Source organism: Centropristis striata, chromosome 13 (assembly GCF_030273125.1).
Source record: "Centropristis striata isolate RG_2023a ecotype Rhode Island chromosome 13, C.striata_1.0, whole genome shotgun sequence".
Lineage (NCBI taxonomy): Eukaryota > Metazoa > Chordata > Actinopteri > Perciformes > Serranidae > Centropristis > Centropristis striata.
This window is the reverse complement of record NC_081529.1, coordinates 11,370,292-11,393,515: the sequence shown is the minus strand read 5'-3', so window position 1 is coordinate 11,393,515 and position 23,224 is coordinate 11,370,292. Positions and strand designations below refer to the sequence as shown.

Below are 23,224 nucleotides of genomic sequence, written 5' to 3'. Positions count from 1 at the left end.
ATGAGTTTAATAGTATTTCTCAGGAAATATTCTTAGTAATGTGTGTTATGCAGGGAGAGTCATTTATTAGTTTAAAAATATGTGTAAAGTAAAACATATAATTTATTGCAACATATAAAAAGATAATATAAATAATGAAATACAGTATATCATAAAAATACAATAAAAATATGACATTGTTTTCCTCAAACAGCCAGAGAGAATGAGTCAGGCAACACTGCATAATCCTTTTTGGTTGATATAAAATGTGTTTATTTACTTCCAACTAAATAGCTGCTGGTTAGTGAACATGCAGGAACACATGGTAAATATGTTTACTGAGACTGGGATGTCTACACTCCAACCAACATTGAAAACACCCAGAACTGTAAGAGTTAAGTAGAAAATTTCCCCTGGGGAAATTCTGAAAGGGCCACGGGGGCTACTGCCGGTGTGTGTACACTATGATGATATTCTTCAGAGATTTCAAACTATGTCCTTTAACCTCAAAATGTGTGTGTGTGTGTGTGTGTGTGTGTGTGTGTGTGTGTGTGCACGTGTGTGTTTGAAGCATATGTATGCATGTGTGAGGAGTGTGCGCACTTTAGTGCATGTGTGTGTGTGTGTGTATATCTGTAACTTTAATCACATCAAAGATCAAAGGCAATCAGATCAAAGCAATCAACAGAATTAACTTGCACCTGTTCCGTCTTAGTGACAGCAGAGGTGGACAGACTGAAATTTCTGGCCTCGAACAGAAAGCATTTTTGGCAAAACCATAATACCTATTATTGATCCGACTTCACTTTGTGCGTCCTGAGTTCTTCCTGAACGTCTACATATGTTTTTTTTTAAGAAAAATGAAAAAAAATAGCTTTGTTAGAGCGATCTACAAAAACTGTTAAATGTCCCTTTTTCTGAAATCTCCCTGCGTTTTTAATATGGGAGCCAATGAGGCTGTTCGTGGTGTTGGTGGCGCATCTGTGCGTCCTATGCCCAAACTATAACTCTGACAGCTTTACCAGAGGATTGTGAGTGAGAAGACAAATTTTCCTTAGTTTCTATGTATAAATTATCTCTGTAGAGTGAAATTTGCGGCCTGGAGCGCAGTTTTCAAATTTATTTTTTGACAATTTCTTCTCTCCCTCTACACTCTGGCGATGATGTCACACACTGTGACACGAACATTCCGTGCAATACACACCCATTATAATCTCAAAATTTCTCCAAAAATGATCATGGTCATTGAACAGGGATTGATAAAAAACTATATGACCTATCGAAACGTGGATTAATACACCGATACACAAGACTTGTGTCTACTGTTTAAAGTTTAAATGGAGTCTCTAGGTGAAATTATGCCGGAGGAGTAGACGTTTAAAAATCTCCAATTATTGTTATTTTTCGCTCATTTTTTTTCGGCCGTCCCATTCATTTCAATGCAAAACTTTGGGCAGTTTTTTGCGACTTACGTCGCGAAAAATTCGTATTCTGTAGAGAAAAGTAATAGCACACCGATCCCGATCAAACCGCACATTTTGATATATAATTTGTCCTGCAACTCTTCAAGTTGTAGGACTAGTAGCTGGACGAAATTTCGTCCGGAAGAGGCCCCGAGCACTGGTCCCTACAGCTATTGCTGTATGGGACCAGTAATCGGTGCGATTGCCCCGAGGCCCTAATAACCTTGTTGGGGCTAAGATGGATAAACCAAAGGAAATAAAGGCAACATTTATTATGACCTCTTTGAATCTGGAACCCAGCACATAGCCCATTACAAAAAACTAACACTAAAACTTATGAAAAACTAAACTAAAACTAAGCATTTTCAAAAAATAAAAACTTAACTAAAACTAGCAAACACACTCTAAAAACTAACTAAAACTAACTGAATTTGAAAACAAAAATTCACAACAAAATTAAGACAAAAGCTAATTAAAAAATCCCAAACTATTATAATCTTACCCACCACCTCACTCTTCTTCACTGAAAGCATTGAGAAGTTTTCATGAATCTGTTTCTCTTGTCCATAGCAAAGGTTAGCGTCTGATTTATGATGAAGCTCTGTTACATACAGTAGTAGAGAGAGAAGCTGTTGCCAATCGTAATACACAATTTTTATTTAAAAAACCCCCAGAAAAACTCTACAGTGTAAAAATGTTTTCCATATTCTCACCAGCCGTGTTTTTAAAAATCCTGCTTCATCTTGATAATTTGAAGAAATCAGGAGTGCTACATAATGTACTTTTAGGAAAAGTCAAAGACTGGGAGGATAAATATTTTAATGAAACTGTGTTACATACAATTGACAAACAGCCACGGGTAAATTTTTACGTGTTGTCGGTTCCAGTTTTCTTAAATATTTAAACCATTTCCTTGTACCTTGTAAGTCTAAATAACTGTTGATGCTTTCTTTTGTGGCTGACTAATGTAACATCATAAAGACAATTCAAACAACACATTAATATAAGGTGTATACAATCCACAGATGATATTAACTGGATTATGGTGAGAAAACTCAGATATCATTGAGATCACTTTGACTCCTGACTGACCAGGGAACCAACTTTACATCTCGCCTGCTGAGCCAGCTGCATAAGGAGTTGGGCATAACAGCTATCAGGACATCTCCTTATCACCAAGAGACAGATGGTTTGGTGGAGAGGTTCATTCAAACCCTTAAGAGGATGCTCAGGAAGTTTGTATCTGATACACGGAAGGACTGGGATAAGTGGTTTCCCTTTCTGCTCTTTACCAATAGGGAACTACCTTAAGCATCCACCGGATTCTCCCCGTTCGAATTGCTCTACGGCTGGCCAGTCCAGGGCCCCTTGGATTTGCTCAAACGGAACTGGCAGGAGAAGGTAGGAGTAAAGGCTGTAGAGGGGCAAGGTGTTGTGCAGTATGTTCTCCAGATGAGAGACCGGCGGGAGTAGTACAGAGAAGAGGCCAGACTTAACCTCCTGAAAGTGCAGAAGACACAGAAAGGGTGTTGCGACCAGCAGCCACGCCAGCGTGAGTTCCAACCAGGTCAAAAGGTCTTGTTACTTCTGCCTTCCTCGTCTAGCAAGCTGCTGGCCAAGTGGCAGGGACTTTTTGAAGTTCTACGGAGGATGGGGCCGGCAACATATGATATCCTACATCCGGAGAAGGGGAAGCGCACACAGACGTACCATGTAAACCTCTTCAAATCCTGGCAGGAAAGAAGCAGCCCTCCTTCCCTCACCTCATTACTGGCACGTCGGGTGATTGAGGAAGATGACTCTAAGGTGTAGTAGACGTTTGGAAACAGCCTGCCGACGTGTATCTTTCTCATCTGCATGGTATGAAGCCAGTTGAATTAGAAGTTATTCTCAACACTTTTCCTCAGTTGTTCACACAGAAACCAGGCCATACAGATGTTTTACAGCATACCATCTGGGTCAAACCGGGGCAGAATCCAGTACGGCAGGCATGCTACAGAACACCAGGGCATTTGGTGGAGGCATTGAAGGGGGAGATATTTTTGATGTTGGAACTGGGAGTCATTGAGCCGTCTCAAAGTGAGTGGAGTAGCCCTATTGCCATTGTGCTGAAGAAGGATGGAACCCTTCGCATTTGCATTGACTTTAGAAAACTGAATGCTATCTCATTCTTTGACGCCTACCCAATGCCCTGGATTGAAGATCTGCTGGAGAGGATTGGGCGAGCTAACTAAATCACTACCTTGGACCTTTGCAAAGAGTATTGGCACGTCACACTGGAGAGCCAGTCCTGGCACCTCACTGCATTCAGGACCCCTCTAGGCCTCTTCCAGTTCACTGTGATGCCCTTTGGCTTACATGGCGCTGCAGCAACATTCCAGAGGTTTATGGATAAAGTGCCCCAAGGCTGTGAAGACAGCAGTGCTGCCTATCTGGACAATGTGGTCGTTTACAGCCGGACTTGGGAGGAGCATTTGGTACACCTTCCTCGAGTCCTAGGCACAATCAGTGCAATCAGTGAACCTACAGAAGTGTGAGTGAGCAAAACAGGAAGCTCATTACCTGGGGTACCATTTGGGGAGAGGCCAAGCCTCAGATGGACAAAGAAGAGGCGATCCGGACCAGCATACAACGCATACAAAGACCCAAGTCGGGTCTTTCCTTTGCCTGTTCATTCCTCAGTTTGCCACTCTGGCAACTCCCTTGACAGACCTCACCTGCAAGATGGCCCCTAATCTCGTGAAATGGAGTGAGTGTGAAAGTGCCTTCCAAGGTCTAAAAGGGAAATTGTGCCCCTCTCCTGTGTTGCAGAGTCCTGACTTTGAATGCCATTTCCTGGTCCAGGTGGACTCATGCATCCACCTGCATCCACCGGGCATTGGGGCAGTGCTGGTTCAGCGAGAACCAGGTGAGGAACGACCTGTGCTGTATCTCAGCAGGAAACTACTGCCTTGTGAAACCCGGTACTCAACCATTGAGAAGGAGTGTCTCAAGGTTCAAGTTCAAGGTTAAAGGTACTTTTATTGCCATTTATGTAAAAAAAACATATTGGAATTTGTTTCAGTAGTTACAGTGTGTGTGTTTTAAATAACATATAGTGCAGCTAGACAAAGACAGTGATGACACAACAGACAGAGAGTGCATATGTAATGATCGAGGTAGTAGTAATAATAATAAAATGCAATGGGGTGGGCATCAGTCCTAGTTCAATGGTCAACGACACTCAGATGACATTCAGTGGGGTAGGGGTAGGGGTGGGGGTAGAGGACCAGCCGCATTGATCAGCCTGATGGCTGAGGGGAAGAAGCTGAGGCGGTGGAGGGTCTTCGTGGTCCTGAGCACCCGCAGCCTTTTCCCAGAGGGGAGGGTGGAGAACAGGTAGTTCCCTGGGTGTGTGGGATCAGCCATGATTTTTCTTGCCCTCTTCAGTGCCCTGGTGTCATGGAGGGACTTGAGAGAGGGCAGGGGAGTGCCAATCACCCTCTCTGCCGACTTGATCACCCGCTGCAGCTTGGCCTGGTCCTTGGCCGCTGCAGCAGGGAACCAGGTGATTATGGAGTGTGTGAGGATGGACTCAATGATGGTGGTGTAGAACTGAGTCATGATGGGCCTCGGCAAGTTGAATTTCTTTAGCTGCCGGAGGAAGTACATCCGTTTCTGGGCCTTCTTCAGAAGAGCTGTGGTGTTTAGTTGCCATTTCAGGTCCCTGTTGATGATCAGACCTAAAAAGCGGCATGAGTCTACTAAAGTCACCGGTGTTTCCCCCAGCATGATGGGTGGGGGCGGGGTAGGATTCCTCCTGAAGTCCACCACCATCTCCACTGTCTTTGATGCATTAAGCTCAAGGTTGTAGTGGCTGCACCAACACTGTAACTGTGAAATCTCCCTCCTATATGCGGATTCGTCCCCCCTGGAGATGAGACCCACCAGGGTTGTGTCATCCGCAAATTTCAGGAGTTTTACAGACGGGTGGAGTGAGGTACAGCTGTTGGTGTACAGGGAGAATAAGGCAGGGGACAGTACACATCCCTGGGGGGAGCCCGTGCTGATGGATCTGGGGCTAGATGTGCATTTCCCCAGCTTCACCCGCTGGGACCTGTTGGTGAGAAAGTCCGTTATCCACCTACAGGTGGGGGCTGGTACCTGCAGCTGGGAGAGCTGGCGCTCCAGGATAGGAGAAATGATGGTGTTAAATGCCGAGCTGAAGTCCACAAACAGAATCCTAGCGTAGTTCCCTGCAGTGTCCAGGTGTTCCAGCACGTAATGCATAGCCATGTTCACAGCATCGTCCGTGGACCTGTTGGCTCTGTATGCAAACTGCAGGGAATCCAGTGCAGGATCAGTGATGGACTTCAGATGGACCAGGACAAGACGCTCCAGCACCTTCATGACAACAGAGGTCAGGGCGACAGGTCTGTAGTCGTTAAGGCCTGTGGCCTTGGCCTTCTTGGGGATGGGGATGATGACTGAAGCCTTGAAGCATGTTGGGACACGGCACAGCTCCAGAGAGGTGTTAAAGATGTAGGTAAATGCTGGAGCCAACTGGTCAGCACAGTGCTTCATGGCAGATGAAGAGACAGAGTCCGGGCCGGCTGCCTTGCGAGGATCCTGACTCCTGAACAGCCGTCTCACCTGTCGCTCGGTGACGGAGAGGGGGGGGATGGAGGGAGGAGGGATGCGGGGGAGAGGTGGGGGAATGGCAATGAGGGGGAGTAGAAGGGGCCGGTAGATAAGACCCAGGAGGGGGGGCGGGGGGGCACCTTCTCGAACCTGCAGTAGAACTCATTGAGCTCATTAGCAAGGGGCAGGCTATCAGGCGCCTGAGGGGACTTGGGTCTGTAGTTGGTGATCTTTTTTAGGCCCTTCCAGACAGAGGCAGGTTTCCCCTCTGACAGCTGCAGCTGCAGTTTCTCTGCAAAGCGTTGTTTCGCCTCCTTCACCGCTTTGGTGAACCTGTACTTGGCCTGCTTGAACAGATCGCCGTCCCCACTGCGCCTGGCTGCCTCTTTCTCTCTCCTTAGTCGCTTGAGCTGGGGTGAGAACCAGGGCTTGTCGTTGTTATAAGACTTCCTGGAGCGGAGGGGGACACATGCCTCCTCACAGAAGCCGATGAACGAAGCCACAGTGTCTGTGTACTCATCCAAGTTGTTGCTAGCCACTGGCCCCGCCCACTCGAAGTTCTGGTCACAGCCTCCTTTCTCCAGCCAGGCTTGGAGTCGCTCACATGCTTCACTAGACCACACTCTGAACCGGCTTATCACAGGCTTGGAGAGTTTCAGTTTTTGCCTGTAGCAGGGGATCAGGTGAATGAGATCGTGGTCACTGTTGCCCAGTGCAGCACAGCAGACGGAGTGGTAGGCCTGACGGATTGTGCAGTAGCAGTGATCAAGGGTGTTTGCTCCCCGGGTGGGACATGTTACTTGTTGTTAATATCTGTATATATGTCTGGTGATCAAGTGGTCATTAGACAGCCTACCATACTGCCTTCTTGGGAAGGAGTTTGACCTCCAGACAGATCTGTGAGCCCTGACCTGGATCCAGAAAATGAAAGACCGGAACGCCAGAGTGACTAGGTGGTACCTTAAACTGCAACTTTTCAAGTTCTATGTGCGGTACAAGGCAGGAAAGGAGAACATCACAGCAGACTACCTATCAAGACTGCCAAACATCGTTGCCGGAGAGGAGGGTGGTGATGTGACGAAGCCCCGTCACTGAGGTTAACCACAGATTTAGTGACTCCAGTTTTTCTTGTTACTTACCTTTGTTACCACTTCCACAGTCCCATGGTCTGAACCAGAGCTGAAGAATGGGCCTGTCTTTTATACAGGCTAGAGTGACCACACAACTTATTAATTATATCATTTATGAAATGTAAAAAATGTATGATCTGATGGTGATTGTAGCCGAAAAGCATTTAAACAGGTGTAACAGTGAGCTGGTGTTGAAGTCATTAGTCGTTTGTATGAAGTATTAAGTCACATGATTGCTGAGTATTTGTGCAGGTCTGTTGTTGGTTTGTATCACTGTGGAGCTACACAGACACAGTAATACACAGCTGTGTCCTCAGGCTGCAGATTCTGTCCTGTTAATGTTACTGAGCTTGTAGAAGTGTGTGTGTGGTAAAGGAACTTGTTCTTCAGAGCATTATTTTGAGAGAAGCCACCTCCACCCCACTGATGGGAGATCTAGTCCAAGGGTTTTCCTTCACACTGTCTGATCCAACCTGTTGCATAGCTGTCATCAGTCAGAGAATAACCAGAGACCTGACAGCTGATGGTCAAAGACTGTCCAGGCTGCACAACCATTGAGTCTGGCTGGATGAGATCAATACTGTTCACACCTGTGGAAACACAAATCAACATGATCTCCATCATTCATGTGAATATTCAGTGTTTCTAATGTGTTTATTAGTGTGAATCCAGTGAAAGCTGCTCGCAGGATCCAGCTGCCAGCAGCAGTATAAGAATTAATTTCTACTGTACTTTGAAAGGCTTTCATACATGCAATGATGTTTCAATGATTAGAATTTCAGATTATCTATTTTATATAAAATGTTGCTGTAAAATGAGATGAAGAACCTTTGTTCTTAGACTTCCTGTTTACTGTAACAGTGAGCTGGTGTTGAAGTCATTAGTGGTCTGAGGGCTCCACCTCTGGTGGCTTCATGTTACAAGTGTTCAGGCACTGAGGGGTTTTTGTTCAGCTCTACTGATGCTTTGTGTCACTGTGGCTCTCTGGCACAGTAATACACAGCAGTGTCTTCAGGCTGCACATTCTGTCCGTTTAGAGTCACTGTGTTGCTGGAAGAGTCTACGTCGATACTGAACTTGTTCTTTAGTGAATCTTTGTAATATGCAGTGCATCCAGTACAGTGAAGTCCAATCCACTCCAGTCCTTTCCCTGCAGGCTGTCTGATCCAAGCTGTGTTGTAGCTGCTAAGAGAATAAGAGACCTGACAGGTGATGGTCAGACGTTGACCTGGCTGCATAGTCACAGAGGCTGGCTGAGTCAGCGTTTCACACTTTACACCTGTGGAGGAAAACATGTTGAATATTGAATGAGTGTAATAAGAGTGAACAGTCAGTGTGCTGTGATCATACTGTCAGTGTCTCTACCTCAGTGAGACTCACAGGATCCAGCAGCCAGCAGCAGCAGCACAGCTACAGAGAACATGGTTGGTATTGAAGGTGATCTGATGGGAGCTTCTCTTCTTTTGCTGCAAATGACAGCATGATATCAAGTCTTTATAGCAGACTGTGAGGAAGTTCACTTTGCATAGAGAAGGACACTGACAGGCTGTAAAGGAAGGATGGACTGTCCTGTCATAAGTAGTCAACATCAACAATTAAATAAAAAAAATAATAATTTTACAGTGTCTATGGATCTAATACATGCAAATAGTTACATGCTTCATTTGGGGTTGGAGTTTATTGTGAATAAGAGACCAGGCAGGTGATGATGAAGTCTGAACTTGATGGATTTATAAATCCACCTGCATATATTTACAGAAATTATCCTCACAGCAACCACTCCCTAAAGTTTAGGGAGTTTAGGGCCAAAACAGTCTGAATACTACAGTGTGATCAGTTTTCTTCCTCCTGGACAGGGCCAATTTGTTATGCTTAACAATCAGTTATGTCCCTAACAGTTGTTCTGTCATTCAATATGTGTCTAATCATTTTATATGCTTAGTTAATTTGTGTTCTTTCAATCACTACAATTTCTATCACAGTTTCTTCTTTTAACAGTTAAAATATAACAGAAAATCCTTCACACCTGCCTGACACAATAACAGATGGGAATTACATTTACAAGTTATTTGATGTTCAAAGCACATGCTGTTAAAAACTATTTTAAAAAAGAGGAAGTCATAAACCACAGCCTCAGCTGGTGCTTTCACATTACTTTGTTTTTTTTTCTCTGTTTGTGTGTGTATGACACCGTTTATTTGCTGCCATCTGGTGGTGATTGTAAAAATGAGTTGTTTGAGGTTTTTGTAAAGCCTCTCTGATCAAATACACACTGTGTGTTTGGCACAGTAATACACAGCAGAGTCCTCTGGCTGTAAGTTGGACAGTCTCACATATGTCATACTTTTGCTGTTATCTCTGGTGATTTCTATTCGTCCTTGCACACTGCTTGCATAGTTTGTTTTACTTGCATCATAGTAAATAAGCCCCATCCACTCCAGTGCTTTTCCTGCAGGCTGTCTGATCCAGTGCATTCCATAATTACTGAAATCAAATCCAGTTCCCTTGCAAGAAAGACTGAGGGCTTCTTGAGGTTGTTTCAACACGGGAGTGGATGGAATGGACTCCAGAGCCTGGCCATTGAAACCTGTCAAAGAACCAGAAGTTAAAAGAGGTGAGTGAGAAAAAAAGTGGTAAAATACATTATTGGATTGGTATTACAGCATGAAGTGACTAACATGGCAGACAGAGCACTGTCAGCAGAACACAAAGTTTGTCCATCATCTCGAGACTGAGGATGTGAACCACGACACACTAATGAAGAAGTCAGTGGGAGGACAGATGTATACCCTCTGAAAACCCCAGATTTGCATGGGATTTCAAAGAGGAGGACCTAATATATATGTAACACCCTTTAGTTACACACACAGTGTAATCCACAATATTTCTAGTTTAACCATGTTGAGCTATGTTACCGGCCTCAAGTCTTGGGGGACCTGGGCCACTAGCTAGTTTGCTGCACAGTCCTGAGGGACTGAGAAGCAGTAAGGACAGGGACACGTTATGTGTTTGCGATCAACTTGGCGCCATGTTTTATTCTGCCGGTCACAAAATGTCATTAACCATTCAACTGGCCTTAAATACACAACCCTTTCTTTTACAGTCCCCTAATTACTGTGTATTTACTGTGTAATTACACGGTAAAAAGACAGAATTACAAGGTAACTAACACTGGTAAAATGATGGTAACTATAGAGTAAATACTAACTAATTGCCTTGTAATATCTCAACTATTACTAAAAAACAACTCTGCATTAATTGGTAATTACAACCGGCATTATGAAGGTAACTACAGTAAAATACTAACACAATTACTATGTAAAAAGAGAGAAATTACAACACATTTACCTGGTAGTATAATCCAATATATCACCTGTCCATCTAGTTACTAGGTTATAGGGCCGTTTTAGCTGGTAATTACTTTGCTCATTCATTTATCATGCCTAGTTTTATTTAGTACTTACCTGGCAAATATGACATCAGGATCCTCTTGATATCTAAACTTTCTGTAGTGTTACCAGGTAAAACATGTCTATTTACCAAGTAAATAAGATGAAAGTGTGCTGTAAAAGAAAGTGTGGCTTCTTTCCACAGTATTACCAGTTTCTTACTATGTAACTAAACCAAGACTTCAGTTTTATATATTGTCCATTCTCAACATTACCATGTATTTTCTGTAGTGTTACCAGGTAAAACATGTCTATTTACCAAGTAAATAAGATCAAAGTGTGCCGTAAAAGAAAGTGTGGCTTCTTTCCACAGTATTACCAGTTTCTTACTATGTAACTAAACCAAGACTTCAGTTTTATATATTGTCCATTCTCAACATTACCATGTATTTTCTGTAGTGTTACCAGGTAAAACATGTCTATTTACCAAGTAAATAAGATCAAAGTGTGCCGTAAAAGAAAGTGTGGCTTCTTTCCACAGTATTACCAGTTTCTTACTATGTAACTAAACCAAGACTTCAGTTTTATATATTGTCCATTCTCAACATTACCATGTATTTTCTGTAGTGTTACCAGGTAAAACATGTCTATTTACCAAGTAAATAACATCAAAGTGTGCCGTAAAAGAAAGTGTGGCTTCTTTCCACAGTATTACCAGTTTCTTACTATGTAACTAAACCAAGACTTCAGTTTTATATATTGTCCATTCTCAACATTACCATGTATTTTCTGTAGTGTTACCAGGTAAAACATGTCTATTTACCAAGTAAATAAGATCAAAGTGTGCCGTAAAAGAAAGTGTGGCTTCTTTCCACAGTATTACCAGTTTCTTACTATGTAACTAAACCAAGACTTCAGTTTTATATATTGTCCATTCTCAACATTACCATGTATTTTCTGTAGTGTTACCAGGTAAAACATGTCTATTTACCAAGTAAATAAGATGAAAGTGTGCTGTAAAAGAAAGTGTGGCTTCTTTCCACAGTATTACCAGTTTCTTACTATGTAACTAAACCAAGACTGTCCAGTTTTACATATTGTTCCATGTATTTCCTACAATGTTGCCAGGTTAAACATGACTATTTTGCAAGTGAATAAACAAGTTGTTGTTATACAAAGCCTTCTTACGAAGCAATTACATCAAAATGTTCAATTTATTAACACAAGATGAGTAATAAGTAAACAAGTAATAATGAAAAATGTGCAATAATGCAATAATGAACAAAAAAAAGCTACTGTAAATAGTGCCACAAAGGACAACTAAATGAACTGACCTCTTAAAACCAAAAGCCTAAACTTAACCAACTTATTTATTGAACTTGTGTGCAATGGGCAGCAGGTCAGCCGTCTTCTTCATTGAGTCTATTTTTTTCATTAGCTCCTCATCTTCCTGGAGTACAGCTTTGCACTTTTTCGAATAGCCTGCAAGAGTGTCTCCATCGTCAAAGGGTGGCATTTTCTCTGGACCTGCAATTTTCATTTCCGCAATGATGCCGGTGAGAGCAATGGTGTTCCTGTCGATGCCAAATTTTCGGCAGGCGAGCCCAACACTTCTGTGTTTTCTGAACTCTGCAAGTATGTTGGTGTATCGCTGTAGTACATCATCTGGATTTGAAGCTACGAGACATATCAAACACAATTGAGAAAAAAATCACACAAATATCACAAAAATCAGACAAACCTTATAATCAATCATACATTGTCAAGACTCAAAATAACAACAAAGTACACTTTCATGGTCTGAAGTGAGGTGACTAAGTGGATTGTATTACACTTTGATATGGTAGGGATGCTCCAATATGATATTTGGATCACATATTGATCCTGATATGGACAAAATAGCTGTATCTGGTATTTGAAAAATGTAGCCAATCCATTAGCTGATGCGCTGCTTAGCACAACAGGGAGACCCTCACAATTAGTCCTAGGCTGTTTAATGAAGGTAAAAGTGAAACACAAGGTATATCCTGCATAGTTTAGGAGAGGTGATCTTGCGATCTTGCACCCTTAATGCACCATCTGCCCCTGTTCAATGGCTTTACAGATTGTTTATGTTATTAGGGTTTTTTATTTTTATTTTATTTTGTCAATTCTTTATTTTGGTGTTTTGGTTCAGTTTATTCAGCTGACAATTATTTCCGGTTAATGTTGTTGATTCTCTCAGGCTGCAGTATTCATTAGACAGTAGTAACATGATAGAATGCACTGCACGGTTTCGCCACATGGAAGAGACCAACTGCTCTGGTTCTGGGATGTTGGTGGTAGTGGAGCGGCTAAGTGCTCATTTTTGCCAGAATCTTTCAGTTTATGATACAAGTGTGAAAATTGGCATGAACACTCTCCATGGGTCACTTAACAAGAAAATTGTCCGAGACATTTGAAATTTTAAGATGGCGGCCATTTTTCAAGATGGCCGACACCTAAGTGGAGCAGTTAAGTGATATAATGGTTTATTTGGTGATACAAGCATAAAAATTGGCATGAGCAGTCTCTGCTGGTCACTTGACAATAAACCACCCACAGTTACTTGAAATTCCAAGATGGCGGCCATTTTTCAAGATGGCCGACACCTTAGTGGAGCAATTGAATTATATAATGGTTTATTTGGTGATACAATCATAAAAATTGGCCTGAGCAGTCTCCATGGGTCACTTAACAAGAAAATTGTCCGAGACATTTGAAAGTGTAAGATGGCGGCCATTTTTCAAGATGGCCGACACCTTAGTGGAGCAATTAAATTATATAATGGTTTATTTGGTGATACAAGCATAAAAATTGGCTTGAGCAGTATCTGTGGGTCACTTCACAATAACCCACCCACAGTTACTTGAAATTCCAAGATGGCGGCCATTTTTCAAGATGGCCGACACCTTAGTGGAGCAATTGAATTATATAATGGTTTATTTGGTGATACAATCATAAAAATTGGCCTGAGCAGTCTCCATGGGTCACTTAACAAGAAAATTGTCCGAGACATTTGAAAGTGTAAGATGGCGGCCATTTTTCAAGATGGCCGACACCTTAGTGGAGCAATTAAATTATATAATGGTTTATTTGGTGATACAAGCATAAAAATTGGCTTGAGCAGTATCTGTAGGTCACTTGACAATAAGCAACGCACAGTTACTTGAAATTCCAAGATAGCGGCCATTTTTCAAGATGGCCGACACCTTAGTGGAACAGTTAAGTGATACAATGGTTTATTGGGTCATATACGCATAAAAACTGGCATGAGCAGTATCTGTGGGTCACTTGACAATAAGCCAGCCACAGCTACTTGAAATTTCAAGGCGGCAATTTTTTTTTTCAGGATGACTGCCGCCTGCCATGTGAGCCTTTAAATTACAATAGGCCACCCACAGTTACTTGGGTTGACAAAAAACCACTCCCAGCCACTTGAAATTTCTATTTTCAAGATGGCTGCCCCCTGGATCCTCAAAAGATACATTTTCTCATAGAAATGTATTGGGTTTTAGATTATTCTGGAAAACAAGTTTTAAAACATCATAATACAGTTGTTTTGATTTGTTGATCATAGACAGATTAGATAAGAGTGAGTATCTGCACTACCAGGGCACACTGGTGATATATGACTGCTGTTAAACTCAGAGTGGGGTTCAGTGTCAGCCAATTGTAAAGTTAGTCAAAGAAGAGACGACAACTCTCTGAGTAGTTTTAGTTAACCGGGTGGTGTACAGATCGCACGGGGTAAAAATGGCATTGGATGAACGATTGGACTAAGTGTAGGGTTAAGGCATGAACTTAGTTGTATCCCATACATCAAAGTGCTTATTAAAAAGTGGTAAAAGGCTAAACCCTCGGCCTCTGCCTTTGAATTTGCTGCAGACATTGCAAAAGCAATCATAACAGTTGAGAAAACAAACAGCAGGACACCAAGATCATACTGGTTATGATACCATTGCCACAAATGTTCCATAATTTCATAAAATAAATGCTCTGCCTATCTTACGTAGTCCAACCCGACTAGATGAAGGTGATGGCATAGAAAGCACATTGACAAGAAACAGAGCAAAATATCATTCAAGCTGTAAACTTATGTTCAACAACACACAGCTGGAAAGGGCACAAAAAAAGGCATCCACTGCTGCTAAAGACACTGAAGATACCAAAGATATTCATGTCAAGAGGTCAAGAAGATCCCAGACTTCTTATGAGGCTGGATATGTGTGGGGACAGGCATTGAAGAGACACCCACAAATGCCGAGCCCGTCCAACTGGGGATGGGGTAAACAGGACAAGGAGTGGAAAGTCTTCTGGACTCCACTTCCACCTATTGCGGAGAGTTGTTGGGAGTTGACAAAATGTGGGTGCACCAAGGCTTGTACTGGAAGTGCTACAGATATGGACTCAGTTGCCCCTGCTAGAACTTATTTGCTTGTTTCTTTTGCCAGTGTTATTCCTTGTTGTCCTTTGTGTTTTCAAGTGTAGGCCTATGGCTCGGCTTCCCCTCGCCACATCGGCGCATTATGTTCTATTTTGTCACCAGCCTATTACTGTGACATGTTCAGTTTTTACTTTGTAACATTGCTTTCACATTTTCAGTTTAGTTCCCTAGTATAGTTTCAGATACTGTTTGTCATGGTTCCGTGTCAGCCAGAGCTGCTGTTGCCTCTGGATCTGTCATTATTGCCATCCAGTATTAACCATTGCTCAATTATTATTTTGGAGCACTGTCCGTTCAGCACCACAACTGTGTTTCCCCACCCCTTAGTATTTATTTGGCATGTTTAATGGCAGTAGTAATGGTTAGTTATAAAAAAAGTAAGTTAAAAAAGTATTTTAAAAAGCCCTCATGGTAAGGGAGCATGTGTACCTCGGTGAACCCGCAGAGCTATGCCGGTGGGAGGGAACTCCTGTCAGGTTTTACCAAACTGGACAGGTCGTGGGCAAGGAGTCAGACAAAGCAAACAACCTCTCTTGAGGAACCCAATACATTTCTATGAGAAAATTCATAATTTAAAGGCCCACATGGCAGGCGGCAGTCATCCTGAAAAAAAAAAATTGCCGCCTTGAAATTTCAAGTCGCTGTGGCTGGCTTATTGTCAAGTGACCCACAGATACTAATCATGCCAGTTTTTATGCGTATATGACGCAATAAACCATTGTATCACTTAACTGCTCCACTAAGGTGTCGGCCATCTTGAAAAATGGCCGCTATCTTGGAATTTCAAGTAACTGTGCGTTGCTTATTGTCAAGTGACCTACAGATACTGCTCATGCCAATTTTTATGCTTGTATCACCAAATAAACCATTATATCATTCAATTGCTCCACTAAGGTGTCGGCCATCTTGAAAATGGCCGCCATCTTGGAATTTCAAGTAACTGTGCGTTGCTTATTGTCAAGTGACCTACAGATACTGCTCATGCCAATTTTTATGCTTGTATCACCAAATAAACCATTATATAATTTAATTGCTCCACTAAGGTGTCGGCCATCTTGAAAAATGGTAGCCATCTTACACTTTCAAATGTCTCGGACAATTTTCTTGTTAAGTGACCCATGGAGACTGCTCAGGCCAATTTTTATGCTTGTATCACCAAATAAACCATTATATCATTCAATTGCTCCACTAAGGTGTCGGCCATCTTGAAAAATGGCCGCCATCTTGGAATTTCAAGTAACTGTGGGTGGGTTATTGTCAAGTGACCAACAGAGACTGCTCATGCCAATTTTTATGCTTGTATCACCAAATAAACCATTATATCACTTAACTGCTCCACTTAGGTGTCGGCCATCTTGAAAAATATCTGCCATCTTAAAATTTTAAATGTCTCGGACAATTTTCTTGTCAAGTGACCCATGGAGAGTGTTCATGCCAATTTTCACGCTTGTATCATAAACTGAAAGATTATATCACTTAGCCGCTCCACTATGGGTTGCTATGGAAATGGAAGCGAACGACAGGACAGACTTTTGACGAGTGATAGGAAACTGTAGATAGGCAGCCCTGAGTATAAATTTAAATATTTTCACTGTGTTAAAAAAAATTATTTTAAACAAATTATAATATATATATATATATTTTTTTTTTGTGTGTGTGTGTGTGTGTGTCGGAGCATTTAATTAATTGGTTGCAATCTGGGTATTAAGGGGATTTTTAAACAATATGATAAAAGAAAATGCTCCAGAAAATCATCATCCACCCCACCTTTAAAGCAAAATAAAATCTGCTGACTGAATATTTTTCGAGGCCAGGCCAGTGTGTCTGTTATTATTCTAAATATTAATAAATATGTCAACGTTTTATTAGGTGTGATGTGTGATGGCGCATGCAAGTTACCTCTTCGTCCAAACGATGCTTTTGGATTTTTGTCCAAACGATGCTTTCCGATTTTCTTTTTCGGCATCCTTGCTTTGACCTCCACTAAATCCTCATCGGTGTCAGACGTGGTATCATCATCATCGGAGTCAGATGAGTCCATCATGACAGAAGCCCTTTTCTTCAACTCTAAAAGTGTAGCAGTACAGTAGATTTAAAAATAAAGAAAAGAAACAGCCAGCTACTAAATATCATCACAGGAAAGGTTATGACAAGCATATCTTTGTATACCCTTTTTGTTAGAGGCGTTGACAGTGTGCTCACTGGCTTTCTTTCTTAGAAAATCTCGTTCTTCTTTCAGAATTCTGTTTTCTTCTTTAAGAAGACGCATTTCCTCTTTAAGGAGATTTGTATCCAGCGTTGCTGCAGCATTGGATGCGCTTGATTGGACCTCAACAACTACAAAAAATGCAAACAGAAATATTAACATCCCTGTATTATCACAGTTTTCCTTTACTCCTATTTGGTTATGTTTATGTTACAGCCAGCAACTTCACAACAGGTGACAGGCAGAATGAAGTTTTGAGCTATCTGCAATTCATCTAACCTGATCATATCACCAAAGGATTTTAAGGGGAAATGAATAGGCCAAGAATGTCCAATTTTTAAAAAAAAAAATTTTGAGAGCAAGCATGCTTGTCCATAATGTTAACATGAACATATTTAAGGAATTTTATAGTCCTGTTGATTGAAGTCAATGACCAACTTACAGACTGGGTGAGACCCATAATTCCATTCAAAATGCAAATATGGGACAATCATTGGCTAGATAACTTAAGGATTTCTATACTCAACTTGGAAAATGGAACTAATTTCCTGCTAATAATCCAGTGTATATTAACATGAATGACCTTTAAAAAATCCACAAAGAATGGACACAAATACACAGAGCAGTAGGGTGACCAAACATCCTCTTGTGTCTCTTTATATGTCATAAAAATGTTGATGTTGTTTCACTGTTGATAGCAGCTCCCTGACACGCCACTAATATATGAGGTTCTCTCAGCTTCAGGAGCCCCTGACTGCGTTATCTAATTTGCGTATTTAAAGTAATCAGTAACATTACTTCAATTTCGTGATACTTAGAGTAAGTTACTAATTACATTTTTAACACATTTTCATGAATTTCTTAACCACGACCCCCCCCCCCCCTTCATGCCTAAAAGAAAAAAGCCAAACCACGTTAATCTTACCTTCAACATCGCTTGGCGTCTTGTCAGCTGGTGGGTTTTGCACTTTCTTTTCCCCCTGAAGATTAGTTCTTCGAGTTTTTCTTGTTGGTGCCATATCTATTTCACTTTAGACATAACTCAACAACAACGCTGTTGAGTGTGCTAGTTTAGCCAGATTCGACCGATTCGACCTGCTGCTCTCCTCAGTCTACTTCACGCGCGGAGTCGGGGATGGTCCTTCCTGTTTTTGTTTTTTTCCCTCTAGTTTGCGCGGGGAAATTTAAATAATAGCGCCGGTCTTTCTCCAACTGTTGCTTCACTTCACTTCAGAAGGACACTCTCAGTGATTGCAGGTAGGTTATCTGACATCTGGATAACTATCAGATAGACTTTCCTCAATACCATTTATTATTTGTTGCTAACGTTATAGCAGTGTACCGTAATGTGCGCAGCATGTTGGCTTTGATGATGATGATAGAGATGGTGTGTTTTTGGATATGTTATGATTGAAAATGCAAATATGGGTAACGTTTCTCAGCCTTGTAACGTGACCTGACTGGTCAGCAATGTTAACGTAGCTTGTTTTGGCTTTACTGTTGTGGAAGTGTGTTCTGTCATAGGCATAAATTATATTCTCTGACACAGAACACTCCTTGTAACTTTGTGATGGCCAATATGCATGTGTTATTCTTATGTCAGTAGTGGGCAGATAAAGTTTACAAACTATGGTTAATTTCATTGGTGATAAATTATGATAGCACAAGCCTACTTAAATAAAGTATCTTCATGCACTTTGCTTAGGCTAAGATATTTATAGTTATTATAGATACAGGTCTGGAAAAAATAGCACATTTTCTGTAAAATTCCCTTTAATGTAAACATGTCTAGGGTAAAACCTCTCAGTATTGACAACAAAATATACTTCTTTTCTTTCCTAGTAACGTGTCACTGACAAGAGTGATGCTGCTGAAGACGGCGCAAGGGGGCAGGCGCTTAATAAGGTGGCTACAACGCGAGAAACTGTTAGCAAGAAAAAAACGATGCCCAGTGTGCCAGAACCACATGAAATTAAAAAAAACCAACACAACTAAGGATACAGGTGGTAAGGGATTCATTTTGGATCTTCTGAAATAGTGATGTTATTTCCAGTGAAAATGTACACTGTAATAGTGAGGAACAAAATGCTACTTGTTAGATCTGTCATTATGTCAATTTGTTATCGAACACTAAAATGGGATTTTCCATGAGATATCCCTTGAGATTTATGCATGTTGGAACAGGAATGGGCCATCTCCAACTATTCAGACAAAGTACTTCAACAGCAACAGCTTTATTTATTTATTTGTCCCCATATATTAACCAAAATGTAGTATTAAGAACTAAATACCACAAAATAGACAATTTTGGACAATTTATGCTCCCAAGCTAAGTCTATAAAGACATGAATGAGCAAGTTTGGTGTTGGTGTACACCTGAGGAATGAATTGAAGTGATCCAGGCCTGCTCATCTAATATCAGTGTCTGACCTCACAAATGCCTTTATTGAAGAATGGTCAAAAATTCTCATTAACACATTCATAAACGTGGGGAAAGCCCTCCTAAATGAGTTGAAGTTGTTATAGCTGCAAAGGTTGGACCAACATCATATTACTGTAAATCATAGTTTATGAAAGGGATGCCACTTAAGTTCATATGTGTGGGAAGGCAGGTGGCTCATAACTTTTGGCAATATATCCAAAATGGCCCTGATATGTATTGGATATTTATACTGTTGATGATTTAATATTTTGCAGGATCTGTAGAAGGGCAACCCATCGTGGGAGGGGAATTACAAGGACAATCAGAGAGGGATCGATATTTTCCCGATCTCACATTCCATTAGGGTCATGGATGGCGATTATGCACAGGTTAGATCCTCATACTTTATATTTCTATATTTTCAAAGATGAATGAAAGGAAAAATTCAGTGTGAATCAATCCAGACCCCTGTTATATTTCTACTATGCCTATATATTGTAGTTCTAAAATCAGGCTGCATTAAAATCACATACTGACAATTGACATATTTCTTTATATGTATGTGTGTTTTCTCAGCTTGTCTCAAGGTTTACGGAGGAGGCAAGTGGACATGATTGAGGATGGCATTTGTGGAAGCAGCAAGACGCTCACAAGGGTCACAACAAAGCTGCGGAATGTGTGCAATGCGGGGATAAAAAGACTCGAGAGGAGAGGACAAATGCGCATTGGAGGGAGGAGAGCATTTGTTGCAATCGACGAAAGTAAATTTCGCCACAAAAGAAAGGTATAGCAATTATAGCATTAGAAATGGCTCATTTTCATTTCACCTAAAGTTGTTTCTGCCATGCAAGCTCATATGCTCATAAAATTAAGGGAATACTTGAAAAAATCAGTTGGTAAAGTCATTACCTTGATAATATTTACATATAATGAGGCTATGACCAATCGGCTGTGTATCAAAATACTTCTGCCCACAATTAGATAGCACACAAAGCTATACCAGATAGACTGATGTGACAAAATCATGCCATTTTAATGAATATATATAGAGCTTGAACGATTAGTTGCAGACACCACTGCAGAGCAAATGAAAATTTGACTGTCTCGATTTCCAGGCTAGGTTGCCACAATGTGATTGGCTGTAACTGTGTACATGAATGATAGGTCAAAACAGGGTGGATGAATATGAGGGCTTCTATGAACTACCTACATACTGAAACCCCATGAGATTTGGCATTGGCCTGCCCTAGGAAAAAGACAAAGGTCAAAATCTCTTATGATTTGAGATGCAACAACGAGCTAAAGTAAGGATGGGATGGCCTCAAGGCAGGACTTGTGAAAATTGAGAGAGATGCTTGATTATCAAGCCATTCTGTAAGGCCTGTTACATAGCTGACTAGTCCTCATCAGTGACAAGTCTGTTACCAGACTGCCCTCTTTATTTATCTTAACTTCTCTGACTACAAGTCTGAATTACTAACACCTTAAACATTGTAATATTTTCAGTCATGACTGTGGGATGGGTTGTATTCAAATGTAATATTTATCGTTTTGTTTGTCAAGTATGGACGTGGTCGAAGAGGTCCCACCTGGAGGAGACGCTCATGGGTATTCGGCATGATAGAGGTGAAGAGATCTCGCCGCCGGCCCATCCTGAAATTGGTGGAAAATCGATCAAGGGAGCGACTTCTTCCGATTATCGAAAAATATGTCCGACCTGGAAGTAAGGTCATCAGCGATTCTTGGAGGGCCTATAACAACTTGTCGCATAATGGCTATATTCACTACCAAGTGAATCACCATCGGCATTATGTGCACCCAGATACAGGTGCACATACTCAGCATATTGAGAGGGCATGGAGGACCTATAAGGAGAATGTGTACAGATATAGGGGAAACTTGACGGAAAAATCTTTGAAAATGAACTTGCAGTTCATCGAATGGAACCACTGGTTGGCCAAAGACTACCGTAAGGGTACACTGGGGCGCATGTTTAAGGACATACGGGCGTGTTATAGGATGTAGTTATCAACCTTTTGTTCTGAAATAGGAATGTTAAGTAATGTGAATTCTTTCACAGCACACCTTCTCTTATATACTTGAGAGATTTTATTTAATAGACATGTTTAACCTTGGTTACTTTTTTAGTTTGTCTTAATAAATTGAACTTTTTGATGTAATTCCTTGGTAAGAAATCTTTGTATAACAGCAGTTTGTTTTATTCTCTTGGTAAATAGACATGTTTTACCTGGTAACACTACAGAAAATACATGGTAATGTTGAGAGCGGTCAATATGTAAAACTGAACAGTCTTGGTTTAGTTACATAGTAAGAAACTGGTAATACTGTGGAAAGAAGCCACACTTTCTTTTACAGCACACTTTCATCTTATTTACTTGGTAAATAGACATGTTTTACCTGGTAACACTACAGAAAATACATGGTAATGTTGAGAATGGACAATATATAAAACTGAAGTCTTGGTTTAGTTACATAGTAAGAAACTTGTAATACTGTGGAAAGAAGCCACACTTTCTTTTACAGCACACTTTCATCTTATTTACTTGGTAAATAGACATGTTTTACCTGGTAACACTACAGAAAATACATGGTAATGTTGAGAATGGACAATATATAAAACTGAAGTCTTGGTTTAGTTACATAGTAAGAAACTGGTAATACTGTGGAAAGAAGCCACGCTTTCTTTTACGGCACACTTTGATCTTATTTACTTGGTAAATAGACATGTTTTACCTGGTAACACTACAGAAAATACATGGTAATGTTGAGAATGGACAATATATAAAACTGAAGTCTTGGTTTAGTTACATAGTAAGAAACTGGTAATACTGTGGAAAGAAGCCACGCTTTCTTTTACGGCACACTTTCATCTTATTTACTTGGTAAATAGACATGTTTTACCTGGTAACACTACAGAAAGTTTAAATAACAAGAGGATCCTGATGTCACATTTGCCAGGTAAGTACTAAATAAAACCAGGCATGATAAATGAATGAGCAAAGTAATTACCAGCCAAAACGGCCCTATAACCTAGTAACTAGATGGACAGGTGATATATTGGATTATACTACCAGGTAAATGTGTTGTAATTTCTCTATTTTTACATAGTAATTGTGTTAGTATTTTACTGTAGTTACCTTCATAATGCCGGTTGTAATTACCCATTAATGCAGAGTTGTTTTTTAGTAATAGTTGAGATATTACAAGGCAATTAGTTAATATTTACTCTATAGATACCATCATTTTACCAGTGTTAGTTACCTTGTAATTCTGTCTTTTTACCGTGTAATTACACAGTAAATACACAGTAATTAGGGGACTGTAAAAGAAAGGGTTACCCAACAATGTTTCAATGATATTAATTTCAGATAATTTATTTGACATAAAATGTTGCTGTAAAATGAGATGAAGAACCTTTGTTCTTAGACTTCCTGTTGTTAGAGAAATGCATTGAGGAAACCTTTAAAATTAAATTATCTCACACCAACAGTAAATCCTCTCACCTATTTCTCTGCGCAGATCGTTTGAT

The 23,224-nt window shown here is 40.8% G+C and overlaps 1 protein-coding gene and 1 gene segment (V, D, J or C); one reads left to right on the top strand and one right to left on the bottom strand.

The window, feature by feature from the left end:
* Positions 1-8,163: 8,163 nt before the first annotated feature.
* On the bottom strand, positions 8,164-8,615 carry LOC131983679 (Ig heavy chain V region XIG14-like). The segment is given in 2 exon segments: positions 8,164-8,471; positions 8,573-8,615. Coding segments are annotated over 2 exon segments (351 nt in total).
* An 11,372-nt stretch (positions 8,616-19,987) lies between these two features.
* Positions 19,988-21,699, top strand: LOC131982981 (uncharacterized). The gene is made up of 3 exons (XM_059347567.1): positions 19,988-20,063; positions 20,251-20,458; positions 21,238-21,699. Exons 1-3 carry the CDS (start codon positions 20,047-20,049, stop codon positions 21,697-21,699), a joined length of 687 nt encoding a protein of 228 aa, XP_059203550.1. The 5' UTR covers positions 19,988-20,046.
* Positions 21,700-23,224: the final 1,525 nt, after the last annotated feature.